Source organism: Talaromyces marneffei, chromosome 5 (genome assembly GCF_009556855.1).
Source record: "Talaromyces marneffei chromosome 5, complete sequence".
NCBI classification, from domain to species: domain Eukaryota; kingdom Fungi; phylum Ascomycota; class Eurotiomycetes; order Eurotiales; family Trichocomaceae; genus Talaromyces; species Talaromyces marneffei.
In genome coordinates, this window is record NC_072352.1 from 189318 (window position 1) to 208578 (window position 19261).

Below are 19261 nucleotides of genomic sequence, written 5' to 3' on the forward strand. Positions count from 1 at the left end.
CATGGGAGCATCGCCATGCGGTGCTTCATTCTAGATCACCGTATTACAAGGCTCTGCTATACATTGTTAATCTCCAGTTGTGTTCGTTGCTGTCACTAAGTGTCAATTGGGGCGTGATAAGGGGGCGAAAAGTCCGAGCGAAACTCCGGACTAATGGACTTGAAACGCTGTCTTTAGGCGAGAGTCAGCTCCAATGAGGGGAGATGATGGAAGATGGTCGTTTTATATGCTATTTTTACTCTACCTAGGTCTTCTGATCCAAAAGGCGCCCCAAAAGTAACTGTAGACATAACCTATCATACGGGTAGGTGGATAGAAACTAGCACCTTTCAAAGTCCGTAAAATGTTAATTTGAATCAGGAATTCGGCCCATACAACCTTCTTTGCAGCATACAAGTTGTAGCTACCATGAAAGTGTATATAACAAACAATTACACCGTTTAGATAAGTTTCGTAATTTAGTAGAACCTTGGAAACGTTTCCCCCGATTTCCAAGTTATTCTTTTGCCTTATTCCTCCCTGTTGTACTGGCATAGAATCACCAAGCTTTTGAACTAAGACGAAAAACAAAAGAACCAAATACCGATATCATGAGTAACGGAGTAGCACCAAAGACCAAATTCCCCATTGTCCTCGGCTCTGGACTGTACGGAAGCTATGAGCGATTTGAAGGGGCTCGAGTGAAGACCGTCGAAGACGCGAAGGTCCTGTTCGATATTTTCCAGTCACATGGTCATACCGATATCGATACTGCACGCATTTACTCTGCTGGATCATCAGAAGAGTATTTGGCAGCAGCCGACTGGAAAGGACGGGGACTCAATGTTCGTGACAAACTGTACCCGACCAAAGGAAAGCCGTTGGGGCATTTGGGACCAGCATACAGCCTTGAACCCGCCGATGTGCGCAAAGGCTTGATGGACTGCCTTCGGGCTCTGAACACGGACAAACTCGATCTCTTCATTCTGTACGCGCCTGATCGAAAGACGCCATTGGAAGATACGCTGCGCGAGGTAAACAAATTGCATGAAGAGGGTTACTTCATGCGGCTGGGAATTGCGAACTACATGTCTTGGGAAGTTGCAAAGATCTGCGAGCGCTGTGACCGAAATGGATGGATCAAGCCCGTCATCTACCAGAGTCTCTACAACGTTCTCTCTCGTGCAATTGAGCCGGAATTGATTCCATGTCTGCGTGCGTATGGCTTGGCTCTGCATACCGGCCAACCCCTTGCTGGTGGTTTCCTCACTTCTCGATACACACGCGACTTCCCAATGACGGAGCACGAGGCGGGTTCTCGCTTTGACCCCAAATGCTTCCATGGCAAGCATCACAGATTCCGTTACTGGAACGACACCAACTTTGATGCTCTTAGCATGATTCGCGAGGTGGCCAAGAAACACGATCTGACTGAAGTTCAATGTGCTATGCGCTGGTTGAGTCATCACAGTATGTTGAACAAGGATCGTGGAGATGCTATCATTATCTGCGGTGTGACTCCCGAACAATTGAAGGAGGATCTCGCAGCTTTGGAAGAAGGTCCGTTGCCGGACGAGGTTGTTCAGGTGTTGAATGCGGCGTATGTCAAGGTCCGCGGTCTTGTTGGACCTTATAACCACTAATTCGGCGGCTATCATGTAACTATTGCAAGTTATGATTGACACAATAGCCGAATGATCCTGTTTTCGTAGAGGTGAACATGATACCGAATATTTGTTTTGCCTTCCAAATGATCAAAAATTTTCGATACTCGGAAATGTATGAAATAGAGAGCGATATTGAACAGCAATAAACAGAAGTAGATGAAAGAATTAAAGATGGAAAGACAGGGGAATTGAATAGGTCTGGTTTTGTACTCTCTTGGGGGTGTGCTAGGATTTATGTTCGGTTCGTTTATGGAACCGCCCACTGTTGCTATCAATAGGAAAGACTAATCCTGCATATAGACGTGTCATGATTGTATTTTCAAGACTTTTATATGTGCACCTTTAGAGGCTAATATACCCGATGCATGCTTCTGGTGGATGCTTAGTACATATGTTTACAAATTAGTTTTCGATACTGAATAGAAACCCATGTGCAATATTTTTGTGGTTCAGAAATACATAATACAAGGAATAGACATTAAGAAATAGGGAGAACAAAAAGCAGACTTAAACGTCAGTCTTGGGCCTATCCGAAGCGCTGGGTGGTTTTTGGGCAGCGGGTCCTCCAGGTGCACCAGGAGGCCCTTGTTTCTTCCGAATATCTATCCAACCCATGGCCCAGGAACTCAGAAAAGCAGCACACGAAGCACCCACGGCCAGATAAAAGACATGATCGATGCTCGTTGCGTAAGCCTTCAAAACTGCTTGCAAGTCTGCCGCTGGAACGACAGATCGAAATGCAGTTGCACCGGCTTGGATTACTGCTTCAAGATTGACATCCGGGGCTTCTTGTGGAATGAGGGTTCGCAGGCTATTGTTGAAGATGACGTCTGCGAAACTGAGGAATGTTGCCGAAAAGAAGGACTGGCAGAACATAAGCATTGCCATGGCGGTCGGCACTTGTTGCAGCTTCAGCGTATTTTGTACAGCGATAATAGGCTAGAATGGTTTGGTCAGCAGTGTGGTCGAGAATAGTGAAAGAGTATGGAATGATGAACTCACCATCTGTAGGCCAATACCGCGACCTACACCCAGAATAATCTGATATCCAATCCACATTCCGGTGCTGGTTGTAGTTGAAAAGGTCGAAACCAGTCCATTGCCTATGGCGGCGAGAGAAGTACCGAGGACGCTCAATGGCAGATAATAGCCGATCCTTCCCACTATAAATGCTTATTCAGTGATTGCGCATATTTTTAGTCGTGGAATGAAACCTACACAATTGTCCAGATAAGATAGCACTGAGCATCTGACTGATGATACTCGGGAGAATGTCAACACCACTAATCATCGGACTAGCATCCTTGATAGCTTGGAAATAGATCGGTAGATAGTAAGAGCCGCAGAGCAATAGAGATGCCAGAAAGCCGTAAGTCACACAACCAGCCCATACTGTGCGAATCGTAAAAATGGAGTAAGGAAGCATGGCCTTGTCACCCACGCGGTATTCCCAGAGCATGAAGATAATAAAGGTTACACCGGCACCGACGAAAAGACCGATTATTGTAGCTGAATTCCATGGGTAGGTACTACCACCGTACTGTAAAGCCAATAGAAACATGATGGCGGCGGGTGCAAAAAGTGTGAAACCGATCAAGTCGAGATTACCTAGAACGGTGCTAACACTTTTCAGTCCTTTCGGCTTAGGAATTTGTTCGGGAATTTTGAGAAAGACGAGAAGGACAGCGACCAATCCTCCTACAGGAAGATTGATATAGAAGCCTGAGAAGAAGGTTAGATGAGATTCTTAAACGGATGAACGTAGTAACAACGACAGGCTTCACTCACACCATCGCCACGAGACGTATGAAGTCAAGGCACCTCCAACCAGGGGACCAGCAACCATACCTAACTGCGAAACTATGAGGTGTCAATAGAGACTGTTAACTAGCACAATATATACAGTACTTACTTCCCATTAAGAACCCCATAAGTGCTGAATACTTGTTAGAAATCACAATCTACCGTAGCGGAGCTCGCTAACATACCCGGTCTTCTAGGCATCGGCACAGATCCTGCAACAATCGTGAAAGCTCCATTCTGTATACCAGATCCTCCCATACCAGCAACTGCACGACCAACAATCAACATTGTGGATGAAGTTGCAACGGCACAGATAAGCGAGCCAATTTCGAAAACGAAGAAGAACGCTAGGAATGTCCACTGTTACTTATTAATACTCAGGTCTTGTTTTGTAGACAACAATGCCATTGGCCGGTTTGGGGTTTGGCACACCTTTGTGTTGAATGTTGAGTAGAATCGACCTGTTAGAGGTTGCAGGGAGGCGCTATGGAGATAAAACTGCGATTAGAAATGTGAATCATTAGGAAAATCCCAATTGAGCTTACCTTGCTAACTGATATGCGCTACCATACCAACCCACGTCATTCAGCGAGTGGAACTATGCGATTGAGACATGGTTAGACAGAACTTTGAAGAGCACGAGTCATACTGAAAATTCGAACACATACCTCACTGGTAATCCGAGGCGTAGCCTGCAATAGTAGTTAGCGTGGGAACAAATCCTTGAAGTTCCACATCATACACACCGTTGAAATAATAGATGTATCGAGAAGCATCAAAAACGCAACCAACGTGATACCAGTCATCATAAATATCAATTTCGGTCCTTCAACCCACTCATGGTTTTGTGGTGGTCCTCCAGGTGGTCCTCCTGATGGCTTCGGTTGTTGCTCTTGTGACGACGGGAGTGCCGCCGACTCTGTCGATTTGGAACCATCTTCGAGTTCGATGTCGTCAAATCTCGGGGGATCTAATTTCAAATTACTTGGTTCGTCGCCAAAATCTATCACCAATGTGGTTGAGGAGGGTCTCTGACTTGTAGGAGATGACATCTTGTTGTCTCTTCTTTGTTTTCACTCCAGAACACGTAGTTCACAAGGGAAGATCGCAGCGAGGCGATCGAGCTGTTAACGTATATATTGACAAACGGTCACAAAAAGAGATGGCGAATACGCATCAATTGAGTACAAAAGAGATTTCTTGAAGCTCTTGGAGGGGCAAAAAAAAGTAATGAATCAGATCCGCGAATCGGTTGACGGCATACCAAGTCACTGCCAGTAACGTACTGCTGAGTAAGGCCAATTGGGCTAGTTTTAGCTTCTGAAACGACGATTTTCGCCCTACAGACTGGTGTGCTGCATTGTGATACATGAGAAGAGTCCGACGGCAGAAAAAGCAATCGTTGGCAGAACTCTTCGGTCATAGGTAGGGTCCGCTAGCTGAGATCGGGGGGCAACGGGCCACGGCTTAGTAGTTTACGAACTCGTGGTAAGTAGGCCCTGCCGAAAAAGAATACGACTAGAGCTGAATAGGTATGAATCGGCACTCCGAGAGTACATGATTCTGGAATAAGCTATCTATCTGTTAATAGTATAGTAATGTATCCACTGGGAACATTAGGGTGCTGTAGAGTCTCGATTTATTCCGTACTCCGTACTGAGCGGAGATACTCTGTCATGTCCGAGGTTCCGCCCCCTAGTCAACGTTTACAACAGGGGGCAGCAGCTTGTCTATGATTTGCGATTTTTCTAACTAGCTATTGGAGTAGGGGTTATAGAAGGGTCCCGGGGCCTTTTTAACACCCGACGTTCATACTACGTAGTTCTCAGGTTTGGGAATGAACGGCTGAGCCGAAGGAGGCACATACAAGCAGGGAGAAAAAAGAGGTCGAGTATTTCTGCTCATTAACCGGGCAGATAGGGCATAGTTAGGGTTGTCGTTTCAAAGATGGCGCACTCAATTTGCTTATTTTCATGCACAATTTTATGTTTGCATGCTCCAAAATAGATCCACACGGAATTCGGCCGATCAAAGACGTCTGTTTCACATCGGGATCTTTTACTATGTATATGTAAACACATGCATGGAGGATCGGATCGGTGAGTCGGCGCTCGCTCTCACCGGCGAAACAGACCATGAGGCGATCGGGCGATCCGTGGATGATTTTATCTTCCGCGGCAAAGAGAAGTATGTCCATTCCTTGAATTTTGACGATCTTCTCTAGAAGCCCTCAATACACGTGTAACTGCCACATGGATGATGTCTGGGTGATCGATGACCTCCCACAGGATCTGCAACCAAATTGATCTACGATAATGTTAACTTTTCTCTTTTTCTATGAGATTCTCAGGGATAACACGCTGTTTCGTGTGTTAAGCATGTGAGAATCTAGCTTGTTTCTTCGACCAACTGAAGTTGGTGTTCCGCAGTTGACCTGTTACATTTCGAGATTTCCGTTTCTTAGGGTTAATGGTCGGTTGACAACACGGATCCCTTAGAAGTAGCTATCAACACTTTTATGAGGAGTTTTATTCAAAGCCTATACGGTTCAGTATATTTTTGTGAATGGAGGCACAATCAAATTCAATCTAGTAAATAACGAACATGATATCATCCATACAACGAGAACCATATTACCTCACCACAGCCAATGCGCATAGGTGAGATGAAACGCTTTAAGTCATCATTTCCTTCCAGCGTTTAGTCAGATCAATTCCCATCCACTAAACACCGCATTCCTTTCGGAGTAGCCATAAAGTACATCAAAGGGTTCATTTCCTCCAGTGTCATACTATCACGAGTCGACATGTGGGCGTTGGGGAACTTTTTGAAGAAGAGAGCAGCGCCCATACGGATTTCGATTTTGGCGAGATGCATACCAATGCAAACTAGAATCCTATTATTAGATATAGATTCTTGAATTTGCCCTTGGAATAACTTCAAGGCTTAGGTGATATAGTTGCTAGGCAAGGAAATATTCGCACTTACCGCGAGATCCACCTCCGAATGGCAGGAAGGCATCTTTCATTTCTCGATTAGGGTTGAACCAGCGTTCAGGCTGGAATCTGTCATGGCAAAAATATTAGTAATTAGAATCAAGAAAGTTTGAAAACAGCATACCTTTCTGGGTTCGGGAATGCAGATTCATTTCTGTGCAAGCTAAAGGCCTGACTCGAAACGATAGTACCACCCGGAATAAGATGGCCAGACAACTCAGCGCCCTGAGCAGGAACTACACGCGGCAAGGGGGAAGGAGTCGCGGGGTATAAGCGAAGAGTCTCGTTCAAAACAGCATTCAAGTATGGCAAATCCTGCACATCCTTATGCTGCAGGTTATCTGGGAGATTAGCAACCTCAGCCACCAACTTCTTCTGAACCTCAGGGTTGATGCAGACACCGAAGATAAGGTACGTGAGCGTCACAGCGGTTGTGTCACTTCCGGCTGCAATATATCCCACAGCTTCACGGACGATTTCTTGGTCGGTCAGACCTTCCTTGCCGTCTCGGCCGGGGTTGTAGAGCTTGGTGAAGAGGGTCGGTTTAGGGTCGATGGGGTTCTGGTCGATGATCCCTTTGTACCGTTTGATAGACTGATCAGCGTAGTTGCGGATACGAGCGCCGGCTTCTGTGGCTTTTTTGAAGAGTGGCAAGGGAAAGATTTTGGACATTATTTCAATGAATGGGAAGACCGAGCGAAGGGCCATCAAGCGGGACACATTTTGTAGGTCGGTAATATATTGCGTTTTCTGGGCCCTGTTAGTATGGATGTTTTCAATCATGCCGGGGGTAAACAATGTACCTTCCCAAGCTCCAACATACGGAATGATTCGCCAAACGACAACTCCCCAATGACGTCCGTAGCCATAAAAGTCCACCACTTGAAAATATCCGCGGCACCAGTCTGGTCAATTTCCTCCTCAATTCTGGCAATAGTCATATAGATTCGTTGGTTGATAATAGGCTCCATCTTGAGCAGGTTCTGCTCCGAGATCGGCCCAGAGAGTAATCGACGACGCTCAGCATGGAATTTAGGGTTAGTTGTGCTGAACAACGTCTCGGAACCCTGATATCCTAGTTTACGATACCAGTTTGACTTCAAGTAGCCAGCGCCGACCTTGTGAATTTCTCGTGCTGCGCTGACATCTGAAAAGTCGAGTTCATTGGGACCAATACGGACGACAGGGCCTAGATTTCGTCAGTTTCTGTGTATCCTAAAACAGAGGTTGGGCGGACCATAGATTTGATGTAGGTTCTGAATCCAGCGTGGCCGGGTTCCCTTGATAAGTTGATATTGCGCATACCAGCTGGTCCATTTGGTGATCTCAGGGCCAGGGAGCCGAGCAATTGGATTCGTGTACGTCAAATACACCGTGCGCTATTCATTAAAAGAGGCGTCAGTCTTGGCTTCATTAAGATTTCTTGGATGTATTCAGGATTAGAGTTCGTCAGCAATCTCACCAGAATATATACCAAGAACGCTCCCAAGACAACTAGCGTGGGCGACAAGCCCACGGATAGGAGCGCCATAGGAATGGTTTGCTTGGCTTGTACCTATATCTGTCTCTTTTAATAAAGCAGGATCGCTCGTGAAAGTGTCTCTACACGAATTTTGCGACAGCTCTGGCGGATTTTAAACAAAGTAGGATCTCTATTCAAGACTCGAATTGCCAACCAGCTGCCTGTGGTCCAGCCCATACAATGTAACCTGCTTGTGCATTTATACTACATAGGGACATTATTCGCTTAAACCGACTGTTTGAGGGTCTCGTCGCTCTGTCGATCAATCTGTCTTGTGTGGTGTCTGCAAAATTTAAAAATTACTCCGAAGCCGAACGGACCATCCGCTTGCCGGTATCCTTGGGCGGCTGATTGGATGGAGAGGGGTTGTCGGTATAACGGCGCTTTTAACTGCGACTGATCTCCATAAGTTAGGTAAAGTTAGATGGCCCGAGGTTTAATAATGCCGGGGGCGGAATAAAGAAAGCTGAGAGTAGAAGGGTCAAATCTACATACGTACTACGAGTATGGCAGTATGGCTGTTGCACAAAATATTTAAGAGGGGCGGGAGTGACGGGCTGACTCGTGACTACTGTTCACTACGAGGTTGATGATGGTGAACCAATCAGATGAAGCATCATGCGATTGGTACAGTTGCATACAATTTTAGACAGATAGGCCATTCCTCGGCCGGAGTTTCTTGAGGCGACTTGGTGCCTGGTGTCGAATCATACTACAAATACCGTTACTATATACGAGATAACGCCCGCGAGTATTGGGGCTGCAAATATACATAAACGATTCGCAGTAAATTCAATGCTAGGATTTGAATGCCGATAATGAAAGTATATATAGTACATGCCTGTCATCGTAGGTTAGCCTTTTAACAATTGCAGATCCACTACTAAAGAACGCACTTCGATTGAGGAAACCTAAACCGTTAGTAAGACAGGTCAAATAGATTGGACATTTACTACAAACACAAATGGCAACAACTTGGACTGAGACAGCACCAGGCGTGTACGAAGCCAGCCTGGATGGTGCAGAAACTGTCTACCGCAAGACCGCAACTGTATTTGCTCCGCTCCAACGGGAGCACTGGAGATTGCACACAATCTGTCGCTTCAGTTTCGGACCTGGTTACAATGGACCAGCCGACAAGGAAGTTGCTCTACGTCAGGCATGGAGAGCCCTTCGATATGAGTTCCCCGGCCTGATCGTGGCACCGGAGGACGGATTCAAGAAAATGTACAAGACTCCCGACGCCGAGTCGACGCAGAAATGGTTAGACGAGACATTCTTTGTAGAAACAAAGAGGACAGCAGATGAGGTCATCTCTCAAGCCGTGCCTCTGCAGGAGGTACCAAGTCTGTACTACCTCCCTGCAACGTCGGAGATTCTGTTCTTCATCTCGCACTGGCGCATCGATGCGATGGGATCATGGATGGTCACCGACCGCTTTTTCCATCACCTCGCCAATCCATCCAAAGAGGAGTTGCCAGATGTGCCACCTGCTAATGAGATCAACAAGATTTCACCGAGCTTAGAAGATGCAGCAGGATCCCCCAAGGTGTCCACCCCAGAGATGGACAAAGTGGCTGCCGACCACATTGCTGCGCATCACCGAAACGCCATTCAGATGGGTGGCATGCCCTACAAGGGAAATGCAACGACGCTTCCAGCAAGCCCGAAGCGTGAGGCTCTTATCCTTACCCCGGAAAGTACTCAGAAAGCGGTTGCCGCATGTAAGGCGCGCAATATCACGGTGACGGCTGCTATTCACGCGGCTCTTGCCGAGACCGTCTTTGCTATGGGCTTGCCCGAATCGCGAGAGAACGATTACGTCACTGTCATGCCAGTCAACTTGCGTAACTACCTCAAACCACCTTACAACGGGGATGGACATGCATTGCAAACCTATGCCGGCAGTATCACACCCCGAGTTCCTCGACACGCTACCTTTGCCGAACGAACATCATACCTGGTCGAGTATTACAAAACGCGATATGACCCGAAGCTTATTGAGTGTTTGCGACCGATCTACAAGTACCATGCCGACGCCCTTTTCAAGCCAATGCCGGCACCGGCACCGGCAACAGCCCCGAGCACCAATGGGAACACGCGTCCCCCTCCCGGTCCTCCCAGCGGTATTTCCATTAACAGTCTCGGGGTGGTGGAAAAGTATTTCGCAGGAAGATATGGCGAGTCCGTAGACGTCGCGACATTCACGTTTGGAGTCAGTATGATTACGCGTCAGACCATGCTATACGCGTGGACGTGGAAGGGCCAATTGACGTTGTCCAGCGAGTACAATGCCGCGTTCCACGACCCGGAGGAGGTGCGAGACGTGATGCTGTCGATCAAACACGTGCTAGAGAAGGAATTAGGCATCAACCTAGATGAGGTGCCACGGTAGGACGTACTACTGACCGGTCGGGTCCATTGATAGAGTTTCGTTGCCGTAGAGAATTGAAAGCATGTTGCTAAGCAAGCACTGATGTCCACCCACTCCGGTACTCCGAAGAGGAGGTAAGAGGCTAAGAGCCAACCATGCAATACGGAACAAGCAATTGGGGATGTCGATGACGCCACGATTCTATAACTAAAGGCGGAAGGAGAGGATTAGCAAGCAACACGCTTCCGGAAACGGACCAATGGGAGTCTAGAGTACGGGTCGGGCTGGTGATTAGTCATGCCGCCGGTCTAGGCCCGGTTCATGAGTAAGGTCCTCTTAGTCAATGGGCGGGGACCAGACTCGCCTCACCCCGCAAGAATCGACATATTTTGACTCCGTCGGCATGCGGGGAAACTCACGGCCGGTCTGGGCTGGTCCCACCAGGGCGGATCAACGCCAACACAACACCACAAGCAGTATCCGCAACTACTATAACGGGTTGCGCAGAACACGGCCAGTCACAGCAGGAATGCATGCCGCTTTTCATGGCGATCCCCCTGCCCATCCATGGGTGCCGTTCAAACGGGGATGAATCAGGCAATACGTGTTTGCAATTGCCCACCCCAATTGGCCCGATTCACTGCGGATCGCCCATGGATGATGGGTCAGGTGATTTGACGCGTTCGCTGAGGCAAGGGCGGACTCGCTCTGTGTTTGTCACTCCGGTTGGCGTCTCCCTCCTCCCACCTTGGCACTTGCCACCCCTCTCCTCTCCCCCACCTGCCAGAGTCGTCTCCCCAAGCTTATTTAACTGCCAATCCCTCCGTCAATTGTCTCTTTCTCTCCTCACTCACGCCTTGTGCAAATCGTACTCGAATCCCCCACACTGTCTGAACTATCTTATTTGAAGCAAACCAAACAAGATGGCTGAGAGCAAGTGTCCCGCTCACCAGCATGTGTTGAAGGCCAACGTCGGCGGTGCTGGTACCAGCAACCAAGATTGGTGGCCAGACCGCTTGAAGCTTAACATCCTCCGCCAAAACAACCCCGTCTCCAACCCTCTGGGCGAGGAATTTGACTATGCCGCCGCCTTCAACAGCCTAGATTACTTTGCGCTCAAGAAGGATATTCAAGATCTGATGACTGACTCCCAGGACTGGTGGCCGGCTGACTTTGGCCACTATGGTGGTCTCTTTATTCGTATGGCCTGGCATAGTGCCGGTACCTACCGAGTCGCCGACGGTCGAGGCGGCGGTGGCGGCGGCCAACAGCGCTTTGCTCCTCTCAACAGCTGGCCCGACAATGTCGGTCTCGACAAGGCCCGCCGTTTGTTGTGGCCCATCAAGCAGAAATACGGAAACAAGATCTCGTGGGCGGATCTCCTATTGCTCACTGGTAACGTCGCCCTTGAGTCCATGGGTTTCAAGACCTTTGGTTTCTCTGGCGGTCGTGCCGACACATGGGAAGTGGATGAGTCAGCCAACTGGGGAGGGGAAACCACCTGGCTAGGCAATGACGTCCGCTACTCCGGCGGTAAGGCTGATCACAAGGATATCCACAACCGTGACTTGGACAAGCCACTGGCCGCTGCCCACATGGGTTTGATCTATGTCAACCCCGAAGGTCCTGATGGAAACCCCGACCCCATCGCCGCTGCCAAAGATATTCGCACCACCTTCGGTCGTATGGCCATGAACGACGAGGAGACGGTTGCCCTTATTGCCGGCGGTCACACCTTCGGTAAGACACACGGTGCTGGCCCAGCAGACAAGCTCGGCCCGGAACCAGAGGCTGCAGACATGGCACAACAGGGTTTAGGCTGGACCAATAGCTTCAAAAGCGGCAAGGGTCCTGATACCACAACCAGCGGTCTCGAAGTTACCTGGACCAAGACTCCTACTAAATGGAGTAACCAATTCTTGGAGTACCTCTTCCGCTACGACTGGGAACTCACTAAGAGTCCTGCCGGCGCCCACCAGTGGGTCGCCAAAAATGCAGAGGCTTTCATCCCCGATGCATTTGACCCATCCAAGAAGCGCAAGCCAATGATGCTCACGACCGATCTTTCCCTTCGCTATGACCCTATCTACGAGAAGATCTCTCGTCGCTTCTTGGAGCACCCTGACCAGTTTGCTGATGCGTTTGCCCGTGCCTGGTTCAAGTTACTTCACCGTGACCTTGGCCCACGAGCTCTCTACATTGGTCCCGAAGTGCCTGCAGAGGTTCTACCCTGGCAGGATCCCGTTCCCGCTGTCGACCACCCCCTCATTAGCAATGAAGACGCGTCGGCTTTGAAACAGCGCATTTTGGCCTCGGGTGTCAAACCATCCAGCTTGATTTCCACTGCTTGGGCATCCGCTTCTACGTTCAGAGGTAGCGACAAGCGCGGCGGTGCCAATGGTGCTCGCATCCGCCTGTCTCCTCAGCGTGAGTGGGCAGTTAACAACCAACCCTGGTTGCGCGAGACCCTTTCTGTGCTTGAAGCCATACAGAAACAATTCAATACCTCCCAGTCTGGAGGCAAGAAGGTGTCTATTGCAGACTTGATTGTTCTCGCTGGTGTCGCCGCTGTTGAGAAGGCTGCTCGCGACGCCGGATACGCCGTCACAGTACCCTTCACTCCCGGTCGCACAGATGCTTCCCAAGAGCAGACTGACGTCCAATCCTTCAGCGACATGGAGCCCATTGCTGATGGTTTCCGTAACTACGGCTCATCCACCTCTCGCGTTCGTGCTGAGGAGTGGCTCATCGATAAGGCACAGCTTTTGACCCTCAGTGCACCCGAGTTGGCCGTTCTCATCGGCGGTCTCCGTGTCCTCAACACAAACTACGACGGCTCTGCTCACGGTGTCTTCACCCAGCGCCCAGGCAAGTTGACCAACGACTTCTTCGTCAACCTCTTGGACATGAACACCGCATGGAAATCAATTGGTGGTGTCGACCTCTACGAGGGCACAGATCGCAAGACTGGCGCCAAGAAATGGACTGCTACTCGTAACGATCTCGTCTTTGGCTCCAACGCTGAGTTGCGTGCTATTGCTGAGGTGTACGGTAGCTCTGATGGCCAGGAGAAGTTCGTCAAGGACTTTGTGGCTGCTTGGGACAAGGTCATGAACTTGGATCGATTCGACTTGAAGAAGAAGCAATCCACTTCCAGTCACCGCCTTTAAATGTGAATAGTGGACAATTTGACGCAAACTATATAATAATTCTGATGAGATTATGCCAGTAATGAGAAAGTTTGTTGTTTTGCTGTTTCGAACTTGGTGGTAGTTGAATGTAACTTAAGCAGAACATGAAACAATAGCAGGACACATATCCCAGCAAGATTCCAAAGAAGAAATTATATGCGCAAGTAAAGGAATTAGGATATTTTGAAGTAGTAAACATTTGAAGGTTTAATGTTGATGTTTGTTGCCCCCCACTGGTACGGCATACTATATTTGAATAGGCGACAAAATGTGCTTTACACTAGTGTCGTAAACCGGTGCTTCACAAGCGTCTAGATCGGAGTAAACTCGTCACTGAACGGCGGTTCGGTGGTATTCTGCTTAGGAAAGGGCAGGTAGCCAAAGTAATAAACAAGATAGCCTTAGTTAACTAGATCTATGAGCAATAGTATACTCAAGGTTAAACAGTTAATTCAAGACGATAGAATAAAACTAAATACATGGTAAATGAGTGTCCTTATATATTCCATCGTTAACATAGCGATCATATCATTTGCCTAGCAGACTGATATGAGTGATATGTTCGAGCGAGCATGTCACTTCGTTAGTATTGTTGGAATCCACGTATATGCTAGTAAACGGGTAACATAGGTTACTGTCGGAATCCGTGTATTGTGTATTATCCTTGTAACACAGCTTGCTTAACAAAATTGTATGTCTGTCCATGTTGTTGTTTTTCTGACCAATGTACGAGTGGGCGTGGGCTTATACCCTTCGTTGTGGGCCCCTTATCGCTACTCTCTGCCAAGGCACTAGTATACATTTGAGCTTCTCTAATTGGCCAGATTCTTGCTTGAGCAGCATCCCAGAAAGGATTAGCCTGCCTTAATTACCAGGCTTCCAACAGTTACCATACAAAATTGATATGTGAGTCGATGTGTCCTTGTTGTTGACTATGTTGGGCCCCCACGTCGCCCTTTTTTTACTCGTTCTTTCCCCTTTATCGTGGGTATTTGCCAAGATGCTAATATACATTTTACAGCCTCTTATTGGCTGAAAGTCCTGACCGTTTTGAGATTAGCCTCGGTCATATTAGCAGGCTTCCAACAAGTATTCCGCTATGTCTGCTATGTTACCCTAACCCTATGGTTACGGATAAACTTTTGTTCCATCGTGCATTAGTGTCCGTAGACTAGCGTCTAATCTATTGGCTGTGACTTTCTGACAACTAGTAAAGCGAAGACACACGGCCATATGTTATATACACGTGTGAATTTGATTGGTCGAAACATTGACCGCCTATTATTGAAGCGTGCCAAGACCTAGGGGTTAGGGCTAGGGTTAGTGGCATACTGTTGGATTCCTGTTGGAAGCTGTTGGAATCCGCGTATAGTCTAGTAATCAGGTAACATAGGTTACCATATAAATTTAATATATATGCTGATGTGTGATTCTTCACTGTCTGTTGGGCTGCAAAGTCGCCCTCTTTACTCGTTCTTTTCCCCTTTTCCTGTGGGTCCTTGCCAAGACGCTAATATACATTTATAGCCTCCTATTGGCTGGAAGTCCTATCCATTTTGAGATTAGCCTCGCTCAGGCTATCAGGCTTCCAACACATACTCGTGCAAAGACTTGTAAAGACTCTCAAAGACTTATAAAGATTCCCGAAGACTCCCAAAGAGTCGCAGAGACTCGCTAAGACTTCTAAGGTCCGTAAATTGTTAAAGATGCTGCGTGTTCTTACTAATCTTGACTTCTAAATCAGGGATACCTCTTAGCACTTATAAGAAGACTATATTAAGCCTCAGACTACTTTGTTCATAGTAAGTTTATTGTCACGGATCCAACTCCGTTCCAGGCTAACACTCCAAAGTGGGCGAAAGCGGTGAGGTTTCAAGACACCAATGAATACCCGGGGGATCTTTGTTCTGAGTTTCACGTCCTGGGAATAGCTTCACGGAGAGCTTTGTTTATTGCTTTATTGTATGCTTTTGTTGTTAGATCTTTGTACGGATTTGCAGGCTTGCTCCGTCAGAAATCATGCCCTGGAGCAAGCCTGCGCAGGCATAAATAGAGGCCTGATCCCCATTTTAGATAGTTCTTTTCTTCAGCTCACGTCTTGTTAGTTTTCTATGCCATAGGTTTTACATTGATATCCTCGCTCCGTTACATTTATATTATCTATGAAGCTTATAGAGTTCAATTTCGGTGTATAACGTAGGACACTAATAATGGTTTGAGTATAATGGGGAATTCTAGGTTCTGATTACTAGTGTGACGGACTTGGCGATACGCGGACAGAGGACTCAGCGGTCCCGTGACGGAACCCTAAGCCCTAGTTGAGAAGCCGTAACAAGAGTTATTCTTTGTCCTCAGGGTTTCCTAATTAGGCACCGCTGAGTCCTTTAGTGCGCGTATAAAAGGCTGTTAGCGAGCGGTGGTGGATATTTCTCTTCTTTCCTTCCTCATACGTAGTTTCTCAGTCAACAGGCTACCCTAGCTAGTTAGGAATGAGCATCGTTACAACTAGTTGATACTATTAGAGACTCTTTATGACCGTTAAGGAGTGTTCCTAAATGTTAGTATGTCTTCAAGAGTCTTCACTAGCCAATAAGATATTTCGTTTAAGGCTGATATTTTGTTTATTAGTCTAAGTTGTGATACTGAATACTATAGATTTTGATATTACAAAGGCATTTAACCAATGATTAGGCAGGAAATTATAGGACGAAAGAAAAAAGTAGAGAATTAATTATTAGTAAGTTAAAGCAACGATAACAATTTGGAATTGTAATGGAACTCTTGGTGAAGAGCCGGGTGCCAAGGATCGTGAGCAGTAGTAGATATATCAGTTGTACGCTTCCCTTCGGGGGATGATGATTCTTAATGGAGCGTTCCCCTTCTGTTGTTTTTAACTAGAGTCTATCTAACTTAGGGGTAAACTATATTAGCTTCGGAATCACTAGTAGTCACGTGATGTCTTAACAGGAATCTTAAACAACGCTTTATGTTATCCCTAATCCCCCCTTGAACAAACTGAAACCCGATCCTTGTAACGAGGTGGGTGAACGATAGTTCGATTGTGGGTATGGGCTACAGAACACTTGCTGAGCCGATTACTATGGGAACTAGATAGCGAGGATATAGGATAAGACAGAGTAATAGTATGGTATGGATTTGTACGAGAATAATCGCTTGATCCTCCTTCGAACCTTCGCGGGGATCTTCGCTTCTTATATACATGTGCGATTCGTGTTGGAATCCACGTATATGCTAGTAAACGGGTAACATAGGTTACCATACAAAATTGATATGTGAGTCGATGTGTCCTTGTTGTTGACTATGTTGGGCCCCCACGTCGCCCTTTTTTTTACTCGTTCTTTCCCCTTTATCGTGGGTATTTGCCAAGATGCTAATATACATTTTACAGCCTCTTATTGGCTGAAAGTCCTGACCGTTTTGAGATTAGCCTCGGTCATATTAGCAGGCTTCCAACACACCCCCTCAGCCGCACCGCAGGCAGGCTGACCAGATATCTGCGAATAGCCTCATATACCTCAAATATAGTTGATATTCCGTACGGGCATCCTTTTTTTGTGGATATTGATATCTTTTTGGTGAAGCCTAATACGTGCCTGGAAGCCTCGTTAAAACCTTGATATGTAAACCCAGTGGGATAAACCGTATAAAGGAAAGAGTGCTTCGGTGTTGGAAAAGGCCTCATATCTGCAAGCAATTGAGCACGGTGCCCATATCAACTTCCTGCGTATCCTCCTTTTGCTCGTGGAGATATCTTGATATATCAGTCATCTTTATCTGCTCCAAAAACGCGTCAAATTCTCCTTTCGGTAGCGCCTTTGTGAGGCCATTTGCAATCATCTTCTTTGTAGGCACGTAGGTGAGCTCTACGCGTCCTTCCTGGAATTGTTCCCGTAGCCAGTGGTGGTGAATATCCACGTGGCGAAGCTTCGTTTTCAGGGTGACGATATCCTTCTCAATGAGGCTTATTGTCTGCTTATTATCGCATTCGAGATGCAGTCGGGGGGTCTCCAATTTGACGTCCAATTCCTTCAGTAGGTGCATAACGTACATGCCTTCTTTTGCTGCCTGAGATAGCGCTAACAATTCTGCCTCTGTAGTTGATGTTGTAACCGTATTTTGTTTATTCGCTTGCCACCCTGTTATTCCTCCATACAGCGTCATCACGTACGCCTGAGAGCTCTTGCGATCGAGGGTATTATCGGCGAATGAGGCGTCACTAGCAACCACGAATCCATCCCCACCCCCGAGTTGAAGAGCAAGGTTCCGGTAGCTTTGGAGATATAACAATACTCGGTCTGCGGCTCGGTGGTGTGTAGGTGACGGGTTTGTGAGGAAACGAGATAACCGGGATACGGCGAAGGCAATATCGAGGCGCGTACTGACGGCGGCGTACATTAGAGATCCGACTTTGCGTTGATAACTGTGAATAGTAGCATGACTTGCTCGTCCTGTATAGGGAAGAAGCTCATCTTTTGCCATTGGTGTATCATGAATTGGGAACGTGTCAGCAAGCTTTGCAATCTTATCAATATATGAAGCTTGACTTAGCCATATGAGCTTCTTCTCGCGGTCTCTTATAACGCGGATTCCTAAAAACCATTGGAGCTCTTCTCCTCCAGTAATGGTGTATTCCTTTTTCAAATTATTCATAAGGCTTCTCGCTTCTTTCTCTTTATCCTTCTTATAAGCGAGGACGATATCGTCCACGTAAAAGAAAATCAATATCCCACTCTTTATCATGCAGCACGGCTCATGAGGCACGGATTTGAAGCCTAGTTTTTGTAACGACTCAGTCAACGTTCTCTGCCATTGTAAGGGCGACGTCCGTAGGCCGTATAGCGCTTTATTTAGCTTCAAAATCGTTCCTGGGTAAAGATGCCGATATCCCGGAGGTATCCTCATAAATACCGTTTCTTGAATCGGGGCATGAACGAAGGCATTCACGGCATCATATTGAGCCATTTCCAAATCGAAGCGAGCGGCGATAGCCATAAAGGTGCGGAATGACCTTGCAGCAAGCGTTGCAGCGTACGTATCACCTTGGTTGAGGCCAACTTGTTGATCCCCACGTACGACTAGGCGCGCCTTGCACTTAAGGAGCCTCCCATGCTTGTCAAATTTGTAAACGTAAACCCACATGCAGTCAAGCACCTGCCTTCCTTTTGCATAAGAATATGGCACCTTTGACCACGATTTGGTGGGTTGGTGGCTGCGTAAGTGTTCCTTCTCAGCCTCTGAGAATAGTGCTCCAAGTTCATGAGTTTTTAACTCTCCATGCCCCTTTGGAGGCGCGGGTAACATATTCCGGTGTAAATTAATGAGCTCCTTTCCGCTTTCCAGAACGTCCTTTATACGCGCACTAGCTGCAGGCCTCTTACCCATAAAGAAAGACTGTAAGCCAGTTGTCGAGCGTAAGGCACGTCTCAAGGATGAACGGTTGAAGGGCTTTCCATTAAGTGATCCGTATATCTTGTGAGAGGTGCCTGCGGTAAACGCTGCTTCCCACGCAACGGCTTCTCTACAGCCCGAATCAAGATAATTGATTCTATTCAATTCATCTTTAACCGGATTCTGTATCGTAGCGCTCATAAGCACCGCCGGAGGTGAGTCCGGTGGTGTTGGATAAATAATATCCTTCTCTAAGCTCTGACCTGATTCGGGAGCGAGATTTGTGCTCTGACCTGTAGCGGGAGCTGGAGATAGGCTCT

The 19261-nt window shown here is 47.3% G+C and overlaps 5 protein-coding genes across 5 annotated transcripts; 3 read left to right on the forward strand and 2 right to left on the reverse strand.

Moving 5' to 3' along the window:
• Window positions 1–590: 590 nt before the first annotated feature.
• EYB26_006389 (uncharacterized protein) lies at window positions 591–1622 on the forward strand (the record flags this gene model as incomplete). Its single annotated transcript, XM_054265665.1, has 1 exon — window positions 591–1622. The coding sequence occupies one exon, from the start codon at window positions 591–593 to the stop codon at window positions 1620–1622; it is 1032 nt and encodes a 343-aa protein (XP_054121640.1).
• Window positions 1623–2153: 531 nt separating this feature from the next.
• Window positions 2154–4501, reverse strand: EYB26_006390 (uncharacterized protein; the record flags this gene model as incomplete). The annotated part of the gene is made up of 11 exons (XM_054265666.1): window positions 2154–2585; window positions 2649–2809; window positions 2865–3368; window positions 3435–3506; window positions 3559–3582; window positions 3635–3809; window positions 3882–3933; window positions 3995–4047; window positions 4118–4141; window positions 4196–4419; window positions 4486–4501. 11 exons carry the CDS (start codon window positions 4499–4501, stop codon window positions 2154–2156), a joined length of 1737 nt encoding a protein of 578 aa, XP_054121641.1.
• A 1657-nt stretch (window positions 4502–6158) lies between these two features.
• On the reverse strand, window positions 6159–7976 carry EYB26_006391 (uncharacterized protein; the record flags this gene model as incomplete). The annotated part of the gene is made up of 6 exons (XM_054265667.1): window positions 6159–6337; window positions 6438–6514; window positions 6570–7195; window positions 7249–7634; window positions 7683–7824; window positions 7908–7976. The coding sequence occupies 6 exons, from the start codon at window positions 7974–7976 to the stop codon at window positions 6159–6161; spliced, it is 1479 nt and encodes a 492-aa protein (XP_054121642.1).
• A 955-nt stretch (window positions 7977–8931) lies between these two features.
• Window positions 8932–10362, forward strand: EYB26_006392 (uncharacterized protein; the record flags this gene model as incomplete). The annotated part of the gene is made up of 1 exon (XM_054265668.1): window positions 8932–10362. One exon carries the CDS (start codon window positions 8932–8934, stop codon window positions 10360–10362), a length of 1431 nt encoding a protein of 476 aa, XP_054121643.1.
• Window positions 10363–11264: 902 nt separating this feature from the next.
• Window positions 11265–13511, forward strand: EYB26_006393 (uncharacterized protein; the record flags this gene model as incomplete). Its single annotated transcript, XM_054265669.1, has 1 exon — window positions 11265–13511. The coding sequence occupies one exon, from the start codon at window positions 11265–11267 to the stop codon at window positions 13509–13511; it is 2247 nt and encodes a 748-aa protein (XP_054121644.1).
• Window positions 13512–19261: the final 5750 nt, after the last annotated feature.